The following is a 15,409-nucleotide window of genomic DNA, read 5'->3' as shown; positions in this document are numbered from 1 at the left end:
GTTCTTCCACCCAGGAGATTAGGATCATAAGACCACAGAGACATCTGGACTCTGAGGAGCTCTGCCACAAGCAAGATAACCAGAAATATAGACTCCAGTCTTACACAATGAGAGCAGGTAACACTAGAGTTAACCAGATGGCAAAAGGCAAGCACAAGAACATAAGCAGCAGAAACCAAAGATACTTGGCTTCATCAGTAGTACCCAGTTCTCCCAATATAGCTAGCCTTGGACACCCCATCACACAGAATTAAAATCACTTCTCATGATGATGATAGAGGATTTTAAGAAATACATAAGTAACTCTCTTAAAGAAATACAGGAGAGTACAAGTAAACAGGTAGAAGCCCTTAAAGAGGAATCACAGAAATCCCTTAAAGAAGTGCAAGAAAACACAAAGAAGGAATTAAACAAAAACATTCAGGATCTGAAAATGGAAATAGAAACAATAAAGAAAGCTCAAAGGGAGATAACCATGGAGATAGAAAACCTAAGAAAGAGATCAGGAGTCCTAGACGCAAGCATCACCAAACAAATACAAGAGATAGAAGAGAGAATTTCAAGTGCAGAAGATACCATGGAAAATATTGACACAGTTGTCAAAGAAAATGCAAAATGCAAAAAACTCCTAACCCAAAACGTCCAGGAAACCCAGGACACAATGAGAAGACCAAACCTAAGGATAATAGGTATAAATGAGAATGAAGATTCCCAACTTAAAGGGCCAGTAAATATCTTCAACAAAATTATTGAGGAAAACTTCCCTAACCTTAAGAACAAGATGCCCATTAACATACAAGAAGCCTACAGAACACCAAATAGACTACACCAGAAAAGAAATACCTCCTGTCACATAGTAATCAAAACATCAAATGTACAAAACAAAGAAAAAATACTAAAAGCAGTAAGGGAAAAAGGTCAAGTAACATATAAGGGCAGACCTATAAGAATTACACCAGACTTCTCACCAGAGACTATAAAAGCCAGAAGAGCCTGGACTGACATCATACAGACCCTAAGAGAACACAATTGCCAGCCCAGATTACTATACCCAGCAAAACTCTCAATCACTATAGATGGTGAAACCAAGATATTCCATGATAAAACCAAATTTGCACAATATCTTCCCACAAACCCAGAACTTCAAAGGATAACTGATGGAAAACACCAACACAAGGAGGGAAACTACAACCTAGAAAAAGCAAGGAAGTAATCTTCCAACAACCCCAAAAGAAGATAGCTATACAAACATAATTCTACCTCTAATAACAAAAATAACTGGAAGCCACAATCATTTTTCCTTAATATCTCTTAACATCAATGGTCTCAATTCCCCAATAAAAAGACACAGACTATCAGACTGGATACACAAACAGGACCCAGAATTTTGCTACATACAAGAAACGCACCTCAATGATAAAGACAGATACTACCTCAGAGTAAAAGGATGGAAAACAATTTTCCAAGCCAATGGTCCCAAGAAACAAGCTGGAGTAGCCATTCTAATATCAAATAAAATCGACTTTCATCCAAAAGTAATAAAAAAAGATAAGGAAGGACACTTCATACTCATCAAAGGAAAAATCTACCAAGGTGAATTCTCAATTCTGAACATCTATGCTCCAAATTCAAGGGCACCTACATACATAAAAGAAACTTTACTAAAGCTCAAAATACACATTACACCTCAAACAATAATAGTGGGGGATTTCAACACCCCACTCTCAGCAATGGACAGATCATGGAAACAGAAACTAAACCGAGACACTTTGAAATTAACAGAAGTTATGAACCAAATGGACTTAACAGATATCTATAGAACATTTCATCCTAAAACAAAAGAATATACCTTTTTCTCAGCACCTCATGGTACCTTCTCCAAAATAAACCATATAATTGGTCACAAAACAGGCCTCTACAGATACAAAAAGTTTGAAATAATCCCATGCACCTTATCAGATCACCACGGACTAAGACTGGCCTTTAATAATGACAAAACCAATGGAAAACCCACATGCACATGGAAAATGAACAACTCTCTACTCAGTGATGACTTGGTCAAGGAAGAAATATAGAAAGAAATTAAAGACTTTTTAGAATTCAGTGAAAATGAGGACACATCATACCAAAACTTGTGGGACTCCATGAAGGCAGTGCTAAGAGGAAAACTTATAGCTCTAAGTGCCTACAAAAAGAAACTGGAGAGAGCACACACTAACAACTTGACTGCACAACTAAAAGCTCTAGAACAAAAAGAAGCAAATACACTTAAGAGAAGTAGATGGCAGGAACTAATCAAACTCACGGCTGAAATCAACCAAGTAGAAACAAAAAGAACTATACAAAGAATCAATAAAACCAGGAGTTTGTTCTTTGAGAAAATCAACAAGGTAGATAAACCCTTAGCCAGACTAACCAGAGGGCACAGAAACAGTATCCAAATTAATAAATTAGAACTAAAAAGGAAGACATAACAACAGAAACTGAGGAAATTCACAAAATCATCAGATCCTACTACAAATGCCTATACTCAACAAAACTGGAAAATCTGGATGAAATGGACAACTTTCTAAACAGATACCAGGTACCAAAGTTAAATCAGGAGCGGATAAACCATCTAAACCATCCCATAACCCCTACAGGAATAGCAGCAGTCATTAAAAGTCTCTCCACCAAAAAAAGGCCAGGACCAGATGGCTTCAGTGCAGAATTCTATCAGACCTTTGAGGAAGACTTAATACCAATTCTCTTCAAACTATTTCACAAAATAGAAACAGAAGGAACACTACCAAATTCATTCTATAAAGCCACAATCACAATCATACCTAAAGCTCACAAAGATCCAACAAAGAAAGAGAACTTCAGAAAAATCTCCCTTATGAATATATGAAAAAAATACTCAACAAAATTCTGGCAAACCGAATCCAAGAACACATCAAAACAATCATCCATCATGATCAAGTAGGTTTTATCCCAGGAATGCAAGGATGGTTCAACATTCAGAAATCCATCAATGTAATCCACTATATAAACAAACTCAAAGGGAAAAAAAACATATGATCATCTCACTAGATGCTGAGAAAGCATTTGACAAAATTCAACATTCCTTCATGGTAAAAGTCTCGGAAAGTTCAGGAATTCAAGAACCATACCTAAACACTGTAAAAGCAATATACAGCAAGCCGGTAGCCAACATCAAACTAAATGGAGAAAAACTTGAAGCATTCCCAAGAAAATCAGGGACTAGACAAGGCTACTCACTCTCTCCCTACCTATTCAATATAGTGCTGGAAGTCCTAGCCAGAGCAATTAGACAACAAAAGGAAGTCAAACGGATACAAATATGAAAGGAAGAAGTCAAAATCTCACTATCTGCAGATGACATGGTAGTATACTTAAGTGATCCTAAAACTTCCACTAGAGAAGTCCTAAACCTGATAAACAATTTCAGGCAAGTGGCTGGATATAAAATCAACTCAAACAAATCAGTAACCTTCCTCTACTCAAAGGATAAACAGGCTGAGAAAGAAATTAGAGAAATGACACCCTTCACAATAGTCACAAATAATATAAAATATCTTGGTGTGAATCTAAGCAAGCAAGTGAAAGATCTGTATGACAAGAACTTCAAGTCTCTGAAGAAAGAAATTGAAGAAGATCTCAGAAGATGGAAAGATCTCCCATTCTTATGGATTGGCAGGATTAATACAGTAAAAATGACTATCTTGCCGAAAGCAATCTACAGATTCAATGCAATCTCCATCAAAATTCCAACTCAATTCTTCATAGAGCTAGAAAGAGCAATTTGCAAATTCATTTGGAATAACAAAAAACCCAGGATAGCAAGAACTATTCTCAACAATAAAAGAACTTCTGGGGGAATCACCATCCCTGACCTCAAGGTGTACTACAAAGCAACAGTGATAAAAAAGAAAAAAAAATAACTACATGGTATTGGTACAGAGACAGGCAGGAAGATCAATGGAATAGAATTGAAGACCCAGAAATGAACCCACACACCTATGGTCACTTCATCTTTGACAAAGGAGCTAAAACCATCCAGTGGAAAAAGGACAGCATTTTCAACAAATGGTGCTGGTTCAACTGGAGGTCAGCATGTAGAAGAATGAAAATTGATCCATTCTTATTTCCTTGTACAAATCTCAAGTCCAAGTGGATAAAGGACCTTCACATAAGACCAGATACACTGAAACTTATAGAAGAGAAGGTGTGGAAGATCCTCGAATACCTAGGCACAGGGGAAAATTTCCTGAACAGAACACCAATGGCTTATGCTCTAAGATCAAGAATTGACCAATTTGACCTCATAAAATTGCAAAGCTTCTGTAAGGCAAAGGACACTGTCAATAGGACAAAACGGCAATCAACAGATTGGGAAAAGAACTTTACCAATCCTACCTCCGATAGAGGGCAAGGCTCCCGTCTTCAGTCTCTTCTCTATTTTTGTCCCTGTAGTTCTTTTAGATAGAAACAGTTCTGGGTCAGAAATTTTGACTGCAGGTTAGTAACCCCGTCCCTCCACTTCTATCTACTGGAGGCGGACTCTTCAAGTTCCTTCTACCCATTTCTGGGCATAAAATGCCATCTTTACAACAACCCCATGACAAGATTGACAAGATTTTATTTCAAATAACTAATGTCAATGCTACTTAACATTCACTACTTCTTGATACAAAAAAGCAAGACTTTCTAACTCTAACTATTACCTGATACTAAACCAGATTCTGAGCCAGGCTTGGTGTGCCATCTAATTAATCCTAGTATTCCAGGGACAGAGTAGGCTGGTCTCAGTAAGTTCAAAGCCAGCCTGTCTCAGAAAACAACAACAACAACAACACAACAATCAATCAAACAAAAATTTAACAAATAGAAGCACCCCACCCAATACTGATACAATCAAAAAGAAAATATAGACTGATGTGGTAATTTGAAAACAATTTTGAGGGGCAGGGGAGATGGCTCAGAGGTTAAGAGCACTGGATGCCCTTCCAGAATTCCTGAGTTCAATTCTCAATAACCACATCATGGCTCACTACCATCTGTAAAGGGGTCTGATGCCCACTTCTGGTATGCAGATGTACATGCAGATAGAGCACTCATGTAAAAGAAATAAATCTTTTTAGAAAACATGTTTTTGAGCTGGGCATGGTAGCATACTTCATTAATAATTGTGTTACACAGAGAAAACCTGTCCCAAATGAATGAGTGAAAGAATAAATGAATGACCTCCCCCAAGTTTTCTATTATCAGCTATGTCACACTTGCATATTGCATTTGTGTGCCCACAGCAAATATTGCCCAATTCCACCTCCTAAACCTCTGCTCTTCTGGTCTACAATTTTAACAAACCTCTCGGTTGTGTTCATCTCTAATCATATCGCCTGGGACCCACTGAGATGACCCAGAGCCATTTGTGAGACTGTGGGTTTGCAGCTATGTGCTGGAGCCTGATGTGCTCAGCACAGGGTAACAACTAAAGCAGTAATTCTTCTACAATCTACTAACAGCCAACGTCTGAGAGATAAAGTGAGCTGTTCCCTTTCCTAGACTGACTGTGGTCTTGTGTGAGGCCAGTGCAGATAAAGACAGCTGCTGTTGGTTACTGATTACAATAGTTGTTTGGAGTCTAGAGAATGATATGTCTTAGCCTTTCCCCTCCTCTTTCTCTTCTTATTGCCTAACCACCTCTTCTTCCTTGGTGTTCCCAGAGCTAGAGATGGGATGGACTGAGATGGTAACTGACTTTATTAGGATTAGAACCATACTTACTTATTTTTTGCATCTGTGAGGTCTCTGCATTCAACACTCAAGAAAGAAAAGAAAGAAGGAAGGGAGGAAGGGAAGAATAGAGGGAGGGAGGGAGGGAGGGAGGGAGGGAGGGAGGGAGGGAGGGAGGGAAAGGAGAAAAACAAACAATTCTATTTTTCTTTCACCTTAAGAGTCCCAGAAGACTAGCTTTCAGCCGGGCAGTGATGGCGCACGCCTTTAATCCCAGCACTTGGGAGGCAGAGGCAGGCGGATTTCTGAGTTCGTAGGCCAGCCTGGTCTGCAGAATGAGTTCCAGGACAGAAACCCTGTCTCGAAAAAAAAAAAAAAAAAGACTAGCTTTCTGAGTTACTAAAATGACAACACTGCCATCTAGTGGTGAAAGCGTACAACGAGGGATGGATTCGGCCTTGGGCCAACAGCAAAGGGTTGACCACTGAGTTCTTGAGACACCTATTTCTTTTCAAAATCCAGGTTCTTTAAATGTCTCTTCCCAAGTCAAAATTTCATGATTTGCTCTTGACTTCTCATGTTTGTGTTTGGCGCTGGAACTCGGGCTGCTGAATTTAGCCGGTGTTGTTGTTTAGTATAAAGTATGTATTCCAGAGTCTGGAAGTCCAGTGGAGGTGTTAGGCTTCCTGTCTTTTATCTAGAGGGTTCTGTACTCACTAAGGGGGTCAGATATCCGGGTGCAGAGTCCTACCAGATCCAGTTCTGGTCTAGCTGGCATGTAAGGAGGCTGGGTTAGCTGTGTGGAAGGCAGCCTGCGACAAAGCGGGAGGGACAAATCTCAGCAGGGCAGGGCCACTCACTCGGAAACGGAGCATGCAAGGATGTTGGACGTTACGTGGGCGTGTAGAAGCGTTCGGAGTGGGAGGAGCTAGTTGAGTGACGTAGGCGGAAGCTGGGGAACTAGGTGAGTGAATCGTGGTAAGTTGGACAAGAACCAAAACCAAAAGTGTTAAGGACCTGTTCAGGTCCAGAGCTTGCGACCCTGCACTGTGGGGAATCGCGTGCTGCAGATCTGGGGTCGCAGGACAGGGCGGACTTCGGGAGAAGCTAAAATTCCGGGCAGCCATGGGTGCCGCGCGGGGCATCCTGGGAGAGTCCGCAATCAGCAGCGAAGTGACTCTGAAATTTCTCTGTCGTTGTCTTTCATTCTCGATATATTAGCGCACACAAACTGCAATAATCCTGATGTGTTTTTCATTGAACGTGTGATTGCAAAAATATTTAAAATGTTAGAGTAGTAGAATATTTGAATTTATCTATTGATAATTGCAAGCAAGTTCTCTTTGTTGAAGTGTAAAGGACTTACATCCACGCTAACTCCTGTGTACATCCCTAGAGAGCCTGTAGCTATTAGTCATGAAAGGAATGGCTGGAAATGTAATTGAATCTCAACGGATATTTGTTGCGAGTTTCATAGATATAGTTGTAAATGTAACTTTTAAAAGTAAACTTTTTGCTCATTAATTTATTCACCATACATTGCCATCACTGCTTCCTCTCCTCCTAGTGTCTGACTCCTCCTCTCCCTCCCTCACACCTTCCTCTTCTTATCCTCAGAGAAGGGAAAGCCTCCCATGGATATCCACCCTCCTTGGCATATCAAGATGCAGTAGGATTAGACATTATCTCCTATTGAAGCTAGGTAAGACTGCCCAGTTAAGGAAAGGGGATCCAAAGGCAGTTAACAGAGTCAGAGACAGCCTCTGCTCCACTTGTTAGGGGACCAACATGATGACCAAGTTGCACATCCCTTACAGTTCACAGTTAGAAAGGACATTATGAGCCAGCTTGTGCTGGCACAAGCCTTTAATCCCTACACTTGGGAAACTGAGGCAGTTGGATCTGGAAGTTCCCTGCCACCCTGGTACACAGGGACAGCCAGAGCCACAAAGAGAAATCATGTCTATGGGAAGAGGGAGAAGGAAAGGGAAAAAAATAAAAGTAAAATAGAAAAGATATTATATTTTATAGAATGGTACAATAAATCATCTTTCAAATAATTACCTTAGCTCATATATATATATATATAGTCAGCAAAAGTCTTTTGTCTCCTCAGTTCTAGAAAACTACTCTGTCCATGAACACAAACTGTTGATTTGATTTGATTTGATTTGTGGTTCCTGTGTTTGCTCTGTCTGTGGGTTGAATCCATTATGTTCCTCTGTCTGGCCCAGAACTCAAGATGTAGACCAGGCAGGACTGGAAGTCACAGAGTTAGACCTGACTCTGTTTTCTGAGTGCTAGGGTTAAAGGTGTGCACCAGGACCACTATTCAAATTGCTGTTTTCTATTTTGTGGTCAGTTCGCAGTCACTGGTGTGACTGTGGACTTCTCCCAGAAAAGAGGGGCAATGTCAGGACCTTGCTGGGAGTGCTTTGTACGAAGACCAGAAGTTGCAGAATTACAGAACTCTGGTTTGTGTGGGTGAGAATAGTTTGCTTCCAGTCTCCCTTGCTCCTCCTCAGGGTTTGGTGGCAAGTTACTCTGCAAGCATGGGTTCCTTTGGGGGAATAGGGCTTCCATCATTTTTAGTCCAGGATAAATTTAGAACTTCACTAGTGTATAATATTCTCATCTTGATTATTCAGTTCCATTTCTGACCCTCAGGTTTGACTGAGCTGTGATTGGTCTTTTGGCTTTGGGATTGCTGATTGAACACCAGGTAGTATTCTGTTGCTTGAGTCTTTTTATGTGGTTTGAATCTGTTCTTTAGTAGCTTCCAGAATTAATTATTGCTTTTTTTTTGACCCCTTATATGAAAAAGCCACAAGCTGGCATTTCACTGTATGTTAAAGAGAAATTTGAAGAAGAGAAACAGAAAGAAATGGCTGATTCTCCAGTAAAGAAGTCCCAGGTCAGTGGTCATGTCCACTTTTTTCCTAGAAATGTATCTTCAAACATTGCAAACCTTTAATTTTCTCCTTCTGATAATTTGCTTTAACTTGATTATAAGACATGTTGGAAACATGTACAAAATCAAACACTGAAAGTAACCAGACTGAAATTGAAAGTCTCTAGAACTAAATGAAATTATATATGGTTACATTAGTCATTACATTACATTAGTCATTGAGAACTAAAGCTCTAGAGACACTCATTTAAGAGTTTCAGTAGCCAATATATTTTGATGAATTATCTACCACCAAAGTCCCAAAACCTGTGACAGAAGTAGAAATAAAACAGCAGTCACCTTAATATATCTTTCATAACTGGATTTCGTTGCCTGCGTTCAGTTCTACCTCATCCCCTCATATTTAACTTTTCATTTATTTTTTTCTTTTTTTGAGAGATGCCTATGTTTATTTGTGAAGAGAGGATGCCATAAATTCTTCAGAAGCTTGATTTTGTTCTTTGGTCATATGTTCTAAAAGAACATGTAATGTTCAGTGTCTGGTCCAAACACAACGACATCCTCTGCTTGGTTCCTTTTTTCCCCCCAATCTGCTTTTATATCATTTTAATTACATGAAATTAATTACAAGTATTAAGGTCAGTTCTAGGTTGAGGAACTAGCAATATAATAGATGCAAATAGTCAAGGAACAAGCAAGACAATAAACACAAAAAGTCAAAGAACAAGCAAGGCAATAAACAAAGTCCTATGATCACTCCCGTGATTTAGTGATCTAAGGGTTTATCAGGATGACCAAAATATCTGAACTTTTTTTTTTCTCCATATTCTACTGTGCTCACTTGTACATTGTTTCCATATAGATATATTACTGGCTAAATTATTCATATGAGGGATAAGCTCTTGTCTACAAGCATAACAAAGTATCATTAATAGTGTCTAGGATTGGTGCTTGGCCATGGGGATGGTCTCAAATTGGGCCAGTTATTGGTTGGCCATTTCCTATTCCACCTTTGTTCCTGTAAACAGGACACATTTTGTGTCTATAGTTTTGTGGGTGCATTAGTGTCCTTAGCACTCTGCTCGGGTTCCTGCCTGGGTAAAGGAAGTAGCCAATTCAGGTTCCATATCTGCATTACTAGGAGTCTCAGCTAAAGTGAGCCCCATAGACTTCTGGGAGGCTCCCCCATTTCATGTCTCTGTCACATTTTATAGTTGCCTCCACCACCATCCTTGCCAGTCACTGATTTCCATTCATCCTCCCTGCCCTCTGGCCCTCTCTCCTATTTCTCCCCACACCTGCTCCTGACCATCCCCCATTCCCCTCCCCATCCCACCTCCACACGGTTACTTCCCATGGTCTGCCTCCTATGACTTTATTTCTTCAGAGACTTGAAGTTCTTGTCATACAGTCTTTTACTTGCTTGGTTAGAGGTACACCAAGATATTTATATTATTTGTGGCTATTGTGAAGAGTATTGTTTCCCTGATTTCTTTCTTAGCCCATTTATCATTTGTATAAGAGAGGGCTACTGATTTTTTTTTTAATTAAATTTGTACCCATCCACTTTTCTGAAGGTGGTTATCAACTATAGGAGTTCTTTGGTAGAGTTTTTGCAGTCACTTATATATATTATCATATCATGTTTGAATGTGATACTTTGATTTCTTCCATTCCAATTTGTGTCCCTTTGATCTTCTTTAGTTGTCTTAGTCTTCTAGCTAGAATTTCATGTACTATATTGAAGAGATATGGAGAGAATAGACAGTCTTACTTTGTCCCATTTTAGTGAATTACTTAAGTTTCTCTCCATTTACTTTGATGTTATCTCTTGACTTGCTATACATTGCCTTCATTGTGTTTAGGTATGTTCCTTGTATCTCTGGTTGTTCTAAGACTTTTAAAATGAAGAGATATTGGATTTTGTCAAAGACCTTTTCAACATCTGATGGTATGATCATGTGGATTTTTTTCTTTCACTTTGTTTATATGGTGCAGTACATAGATGGTTTTTGGTATATTGAACCATCCCTGAATGCCTGGGATGAAACTTACTTGATCATGGTGTTTTTGATGTGTTCTTGAATTCCATTTGAAAGTATTTTACTGGGTATTTTTCCATCAGTGTTCATAAGTGACATTGATATGAAATTTATTTTTGTTTTTTGTTATTTTTTTTCTGTTGCTGTTTTGAGTCATTCTGTATTTAGGTATCAGGGTGACTGTGGCCTCATAGAATGAGTTTTGGCAATCTTCCTCCAGTTTCTATTTTGTAGAATAGTTTAAGGAGTATTGGTATTAGCTCTTTGAAAGTCTGGTAGAATTCTATGCTTAAACCATCTGGCCCTGTCCTTTCTTTGGTTGAGAGACTTTTAATGATTGCTTCTATTTCCTTAGGGGTTATGGAACTATTTAGACAGTTTGCCTGATCTTGATTTTAACTCTAGTAAGTGATATCTGTCTAAAAAAATCATCCATTTGACATAGATTTTCCAGTTTTGTAGAGTATAGGGTTTTAAAGTAAGACCTAATAATATTTTTTAATTTCCTCAGTGTTTGCTGTTATGTTTTCCTATTCCTTTCTGATTTTGTTGATTTGGATACTGTCTCTGTGCCTTTTAGTTATATTGTACACTGTGATCCTATGGGACATAAAGTATACATAATATATAGGTAATCATCAAATGTCTGTCTTGTTTCATGGATAGGCTTGTGAAACTATTGTGTCATCCTGTTTTCACAGAGGTAGAACATTCATTATAGAGTGTGACTATATTAGAACTCATCTCTTTGAGTAATGGTCTTCATTCATCTATATCCCATCTTCTTATTTCCAGAAAAGCACTGTACCCAGCATCATGTGGTCACTCTGTGCATTTTTGTTTCAGGATCTCTTGACATTCAGGGATGTGGCTGTGGACTTCCCTCAGGAGGAATGGGAATGCCTGGACTCTGCTCAGAGGGCTTTGTACATTGATGTGATGTTGGAGAATTACAGAAATCTGGTCTCTGTGGGTGAGAACATTTTGCTTTAGGAACTATCAACTCCTCTTTTGTATGTACTGACTTTATACATAGTAAAACTCCTTGTTAAAGCTCTTTGGAAACAACATAAGAATAGAGAAAGTTGAATAGTAGAAAAAACTTTTCATGGTATTTGATCTTTACTTTCCATTTTGCACTTTAAAGGTCTCATGGACCCTTTATTTTGTTTCCATAACAAAATAAAGCAGTCAGCAACTTAGTATTATGCAATATTTATATCCATATCTTTGTCTATCATTGTAATTACATGGTTTTAATTGTGGAAAAAAACTTAAGATATGCAAACTGAAATTTCTCCCTAAATATGGTGAAGATTCTGACAGGAAATAGCAATTAGGAATCCATTGCCAGATTCTTCTATTTTGTGTTGTCTTTATGTACTGAGGAAAGTACTGTCTTAGACACCTGTATTCTTTCTAAAAATTGTAGCATGGATCATTGGCTACCTCATAAAACTCGTGGATTATTGTATGCAGTGTAGGTCTGGAGGAAAAAGTTTTCCCTGGAAGGTGGAGAGGAGAGAGGAGCCACAACTAGGGAGGGCTAGTGAAGGAGCTGATCAACTGGGAAGGATTCAAGTGAAAGAGAAAGGAAGAACGGAAAGTACTTTCTCTGCATTCAGTTCCACTTGAAATGATTTCCACTCATTTAGCTTTCTATAATATCCTGGCCCCAGATGTATCCTGCCTGTTATAACTGTTAGAAGACATTGTACCTTACTCCACCTGATTTATGATCACTTAATACTAGTATAAAATGCAATTTTACTTGACTATGCTGACATCAAATTGTTCACTTTACAAAATTATGAGTGTACTGTGAGTTCATGAAGTAGCATTATTCTGCAATTGCCTTCCTTTACATCCTTCATTTTTGTCTCTGGAGAAAATGCAGAAACCCTTCTGCAAAACAATTCCAAGAAACAGTGTACCTTAAGAATACCCCATAAGGAAAAGTTGATAAACACAGCAGTGTGTGTAGCTCAAACAATGGAGGAAAGAAATAACCAATAGCTGCCCACACTAGCCCTACTTCAAATGATCTAGACTCTAGACTCTATATTCTAGAGCCTCTGGTATCTGGCAGAATACTCTCTTTGCTTTCATTATTTTTGAAGAATCTAGTGTGGTATTTTTAGAAAAAATATTAACCCTTTGATGCTTTTAAGTAAGCCTTTAATATTAGAAAGATTTGGATCTTCTGAAATGTACCCTTCATTGAACACAGACACTGTGAACCTGGATTGCATTACATTCTTCTTCATCGATTTCTGAGTAGAGACATGTATTCTAAATATGATCAGTCCACCCCAAAGGTAATTACTGACTCTTTAAGTATTTGATCCATCTTGATCCATGAAACATTTTCCATGAGATGCCATATCTGTTATACATTACAGATTCTTGAAGGCTGTCAGGCTTTGTTTGTGATAATACATAATAAAATTATAGTGAAAGAAACATGTCTTTAAGTAGTTGCTGACTGACTTAAGAGAGAACTTAAGGAGACAATCATTTATCAAATGTTTAATCATAGAACAAGCCCTATTAATCTGAATTATACGCATTTTCAGAGAACTACTGCATGTGTGATGCTGTCCAACATGTGAAGACAGAAAAGGAGTCTTACCATTTTAATGAACTTGGCGAAATGCTCCATGGTGCCTCCAACTGTGTACTTTATAAAGCAAGTAACACTACAGAAACCTCTAATAACTACAGATGTTGTAATGACAGGGATGCCTCTGTTGACTCGTCAAACCGAGATAGGCATAAAAGCACGTACACTGGCGAAGAACCTTGTGAGTCTAGAGACTGTGAGAAATCTTTAACTTTGTTTTCCGACATTAGTCCGGATCAGAGACTCTACACTGCAAAGAAAGAGCAGAGACAGGATGCATATGATGACTATTTCAGCTCTGCATACAGTCTCATGCAACAAACAATCTATATTAAAGAGAAACCACACCAGTGTGGGGAATGTGGGAAATGCTTCAGTACCTCCTCAAGCCTCACTGTACACCAGAGAATTCATACTAGAGAGAAACCCTACAAGTGCAATGTTTGTGACAAATCCTTTACCCAGTGCACACATCTTAAAATTCATCAAAGACGTCATACTGGTGAGAAACCTTACAAATGCAAAGACTGTGGAAAATCATTTGTTCAGTTGTCAGCCCTTAAAAGTCATCAGAAATTGCATACTGGAGAGAAGCCTTACAAATGCAAGGAATGTGATAAATCCTTTGCCCACTATCCCAATTTCAGGACACATCAGAAAATCCATACTTTGGAGGAACATTGTAGTTGCCCAGAATGTGGCAGGGAATTTCATCAGCTTTCACACTTTAGAAAACATTACAGACTCCATACTGGGGAGAAGCCTTACAAATGCAATGAGTGTGACAGATCCTTTACCCACTATGCATCATTAAGATGGCATCAGAAAACTCATTCTCCAGAGATATCTTATGAATGCAAAGAATGTGGTAAGTCTTTTATTGAATTATCACATCTTAAAAGGCATTACAGAATCCATACTGGTGAAAAACCTTACAAATGTGAAATATGTGACAAATCCTTTACTACAGCCACAACTCTTAAAACACATCAGAAAATTCACACTGGAGAGAAACCTTACAAATGTAGGGAATGTGACAAATCCTTTATTCATAGTTCACATCTTAAAAGACATCAGAGTGTTCATACTGGAGAGAGACCTTACAGATGTAAGGAATGTGACAAATCTTTTCGTGAGAGCTCAACTCTTAGAGAACATGAGAAAAGTCATACTGGAGAGAAAGCTTATAAGTGTAAAGAATGTGACAAGTCCTTTACCCAGCGTGCATATCTTAGAAATCATCATAACAGAGTTCATACTGGAGAGAGACCTTATGAATGTAAGGAATGTGGCAAATCTTTTACTACATGCTCAACTCTTAGAACACATCAGAAAATTCATACAGGAGAGAAACCTTACAAATGTAGGGAATGTGACAAATCTTTTACTCAGGACTCACATCTTAGAACACATCACAGAGTTCATACTGGAGAGAGACCTTACAGATGTGAGGAATGTGACAAAACTTTTACTAGCTGTTCAACTCTAAAAGCACATCAGAAAATTCATACTGGAGAGAAACCTTACAAATGTATAGAATGTGATAAATCCTTTACACAGGCCTCACATCTTAGAACACATCAAAGTGTTCATACTGGAGAGAGACCTTACAGATGTACAGAATGTGACAAATCTTTTACTAGGTGTTCTCACCTTAGAGAACATCAGAAAATTCATACTGGAGAGAAACCTTACAAATGCAGAGACTGTGACATATCATTTAATCAGATTTTAAATCTCAGAAGACATCAGAAACTTCATACTGGAGAGAAACCTTACAAATGTATGGAATGTGACAAGACTTTTACTCATAACTCAAATCTTAGAGCACATCAGAGAGTTCATACTGGAGAGAAACCTTAAAAATGTATTGAATATGACAAATCTTATGCCCAGGACTCGCATCTTAAAAGGTATCAGAGAATTCATACTGGAGATAATGCAACATAGCATTTATCCAGTGTTCTCTCTGTTTACAAATCCTAACTATATTCATAAAAGAAAATTTAAAATAAGAAACATGGGAAAGCCTTTAATGAACTTTTAGATCTCATAAAATAATGCTAAAATAAAATTTTGTCTATTGTGTCAAGA

The 15,409-nt window shown here is 38.3% G+C and overlaps 1 protein-coding gene across 1 annotated transcript; it reads left to right on the top strand.

Annotated features, from left to right (window-relative positions):
- The first annotated feature begins 6,682 nt into the window (after window positions 1-6,682).
- Window positions 6,683-15,409, top strand: LOC114630087 (zinc finger protein 54-like). The gene is made up of 6 exons (XM_028778165.1): window positions 6,683-6,703; window positions 7,357-7,441; window positions 8,407-8,461; window positions 8,564-8,653; window positions 11,539-11,665; window positions 13,269-15,409. The coding sequence occupies exons 4-6, from the start codon at window positions 8,624-8,626 to the stop codon at window positions 15,176-15,178; spliced, it is 2,067 nt and encodes a 688-aa protein (XP_028633998.1). The 5' UTR covers window positions 6,683-6,703; window positions 7,357-7,441; window positions 8,407-8,461; window positions 8,564-8,623; the 3' UTR covers window positions 15,179-15,409.

The sequence above is a fragment of the Grammomys surdaster genome, unplaced genomic scaffold, assembly GCF_004785775.1.
Source record: "Grammomys surdaster isolate TR1022 unplaced genomic scaffold, NIH_TR_1.0 327, whole genome shotgun sequence".
Classification (NCBI taxonomy): domain Eukaryota; kingdom Metazoa; phylum Chordata; class Mammalia; order Rodentia; family Muridae; genus Grammomys; species Grammomys surdaster.
Note: the sequence above shows the minus strand (reverse complement) of the source record. Positions and strands in the feature narration are given on the sequence as shown.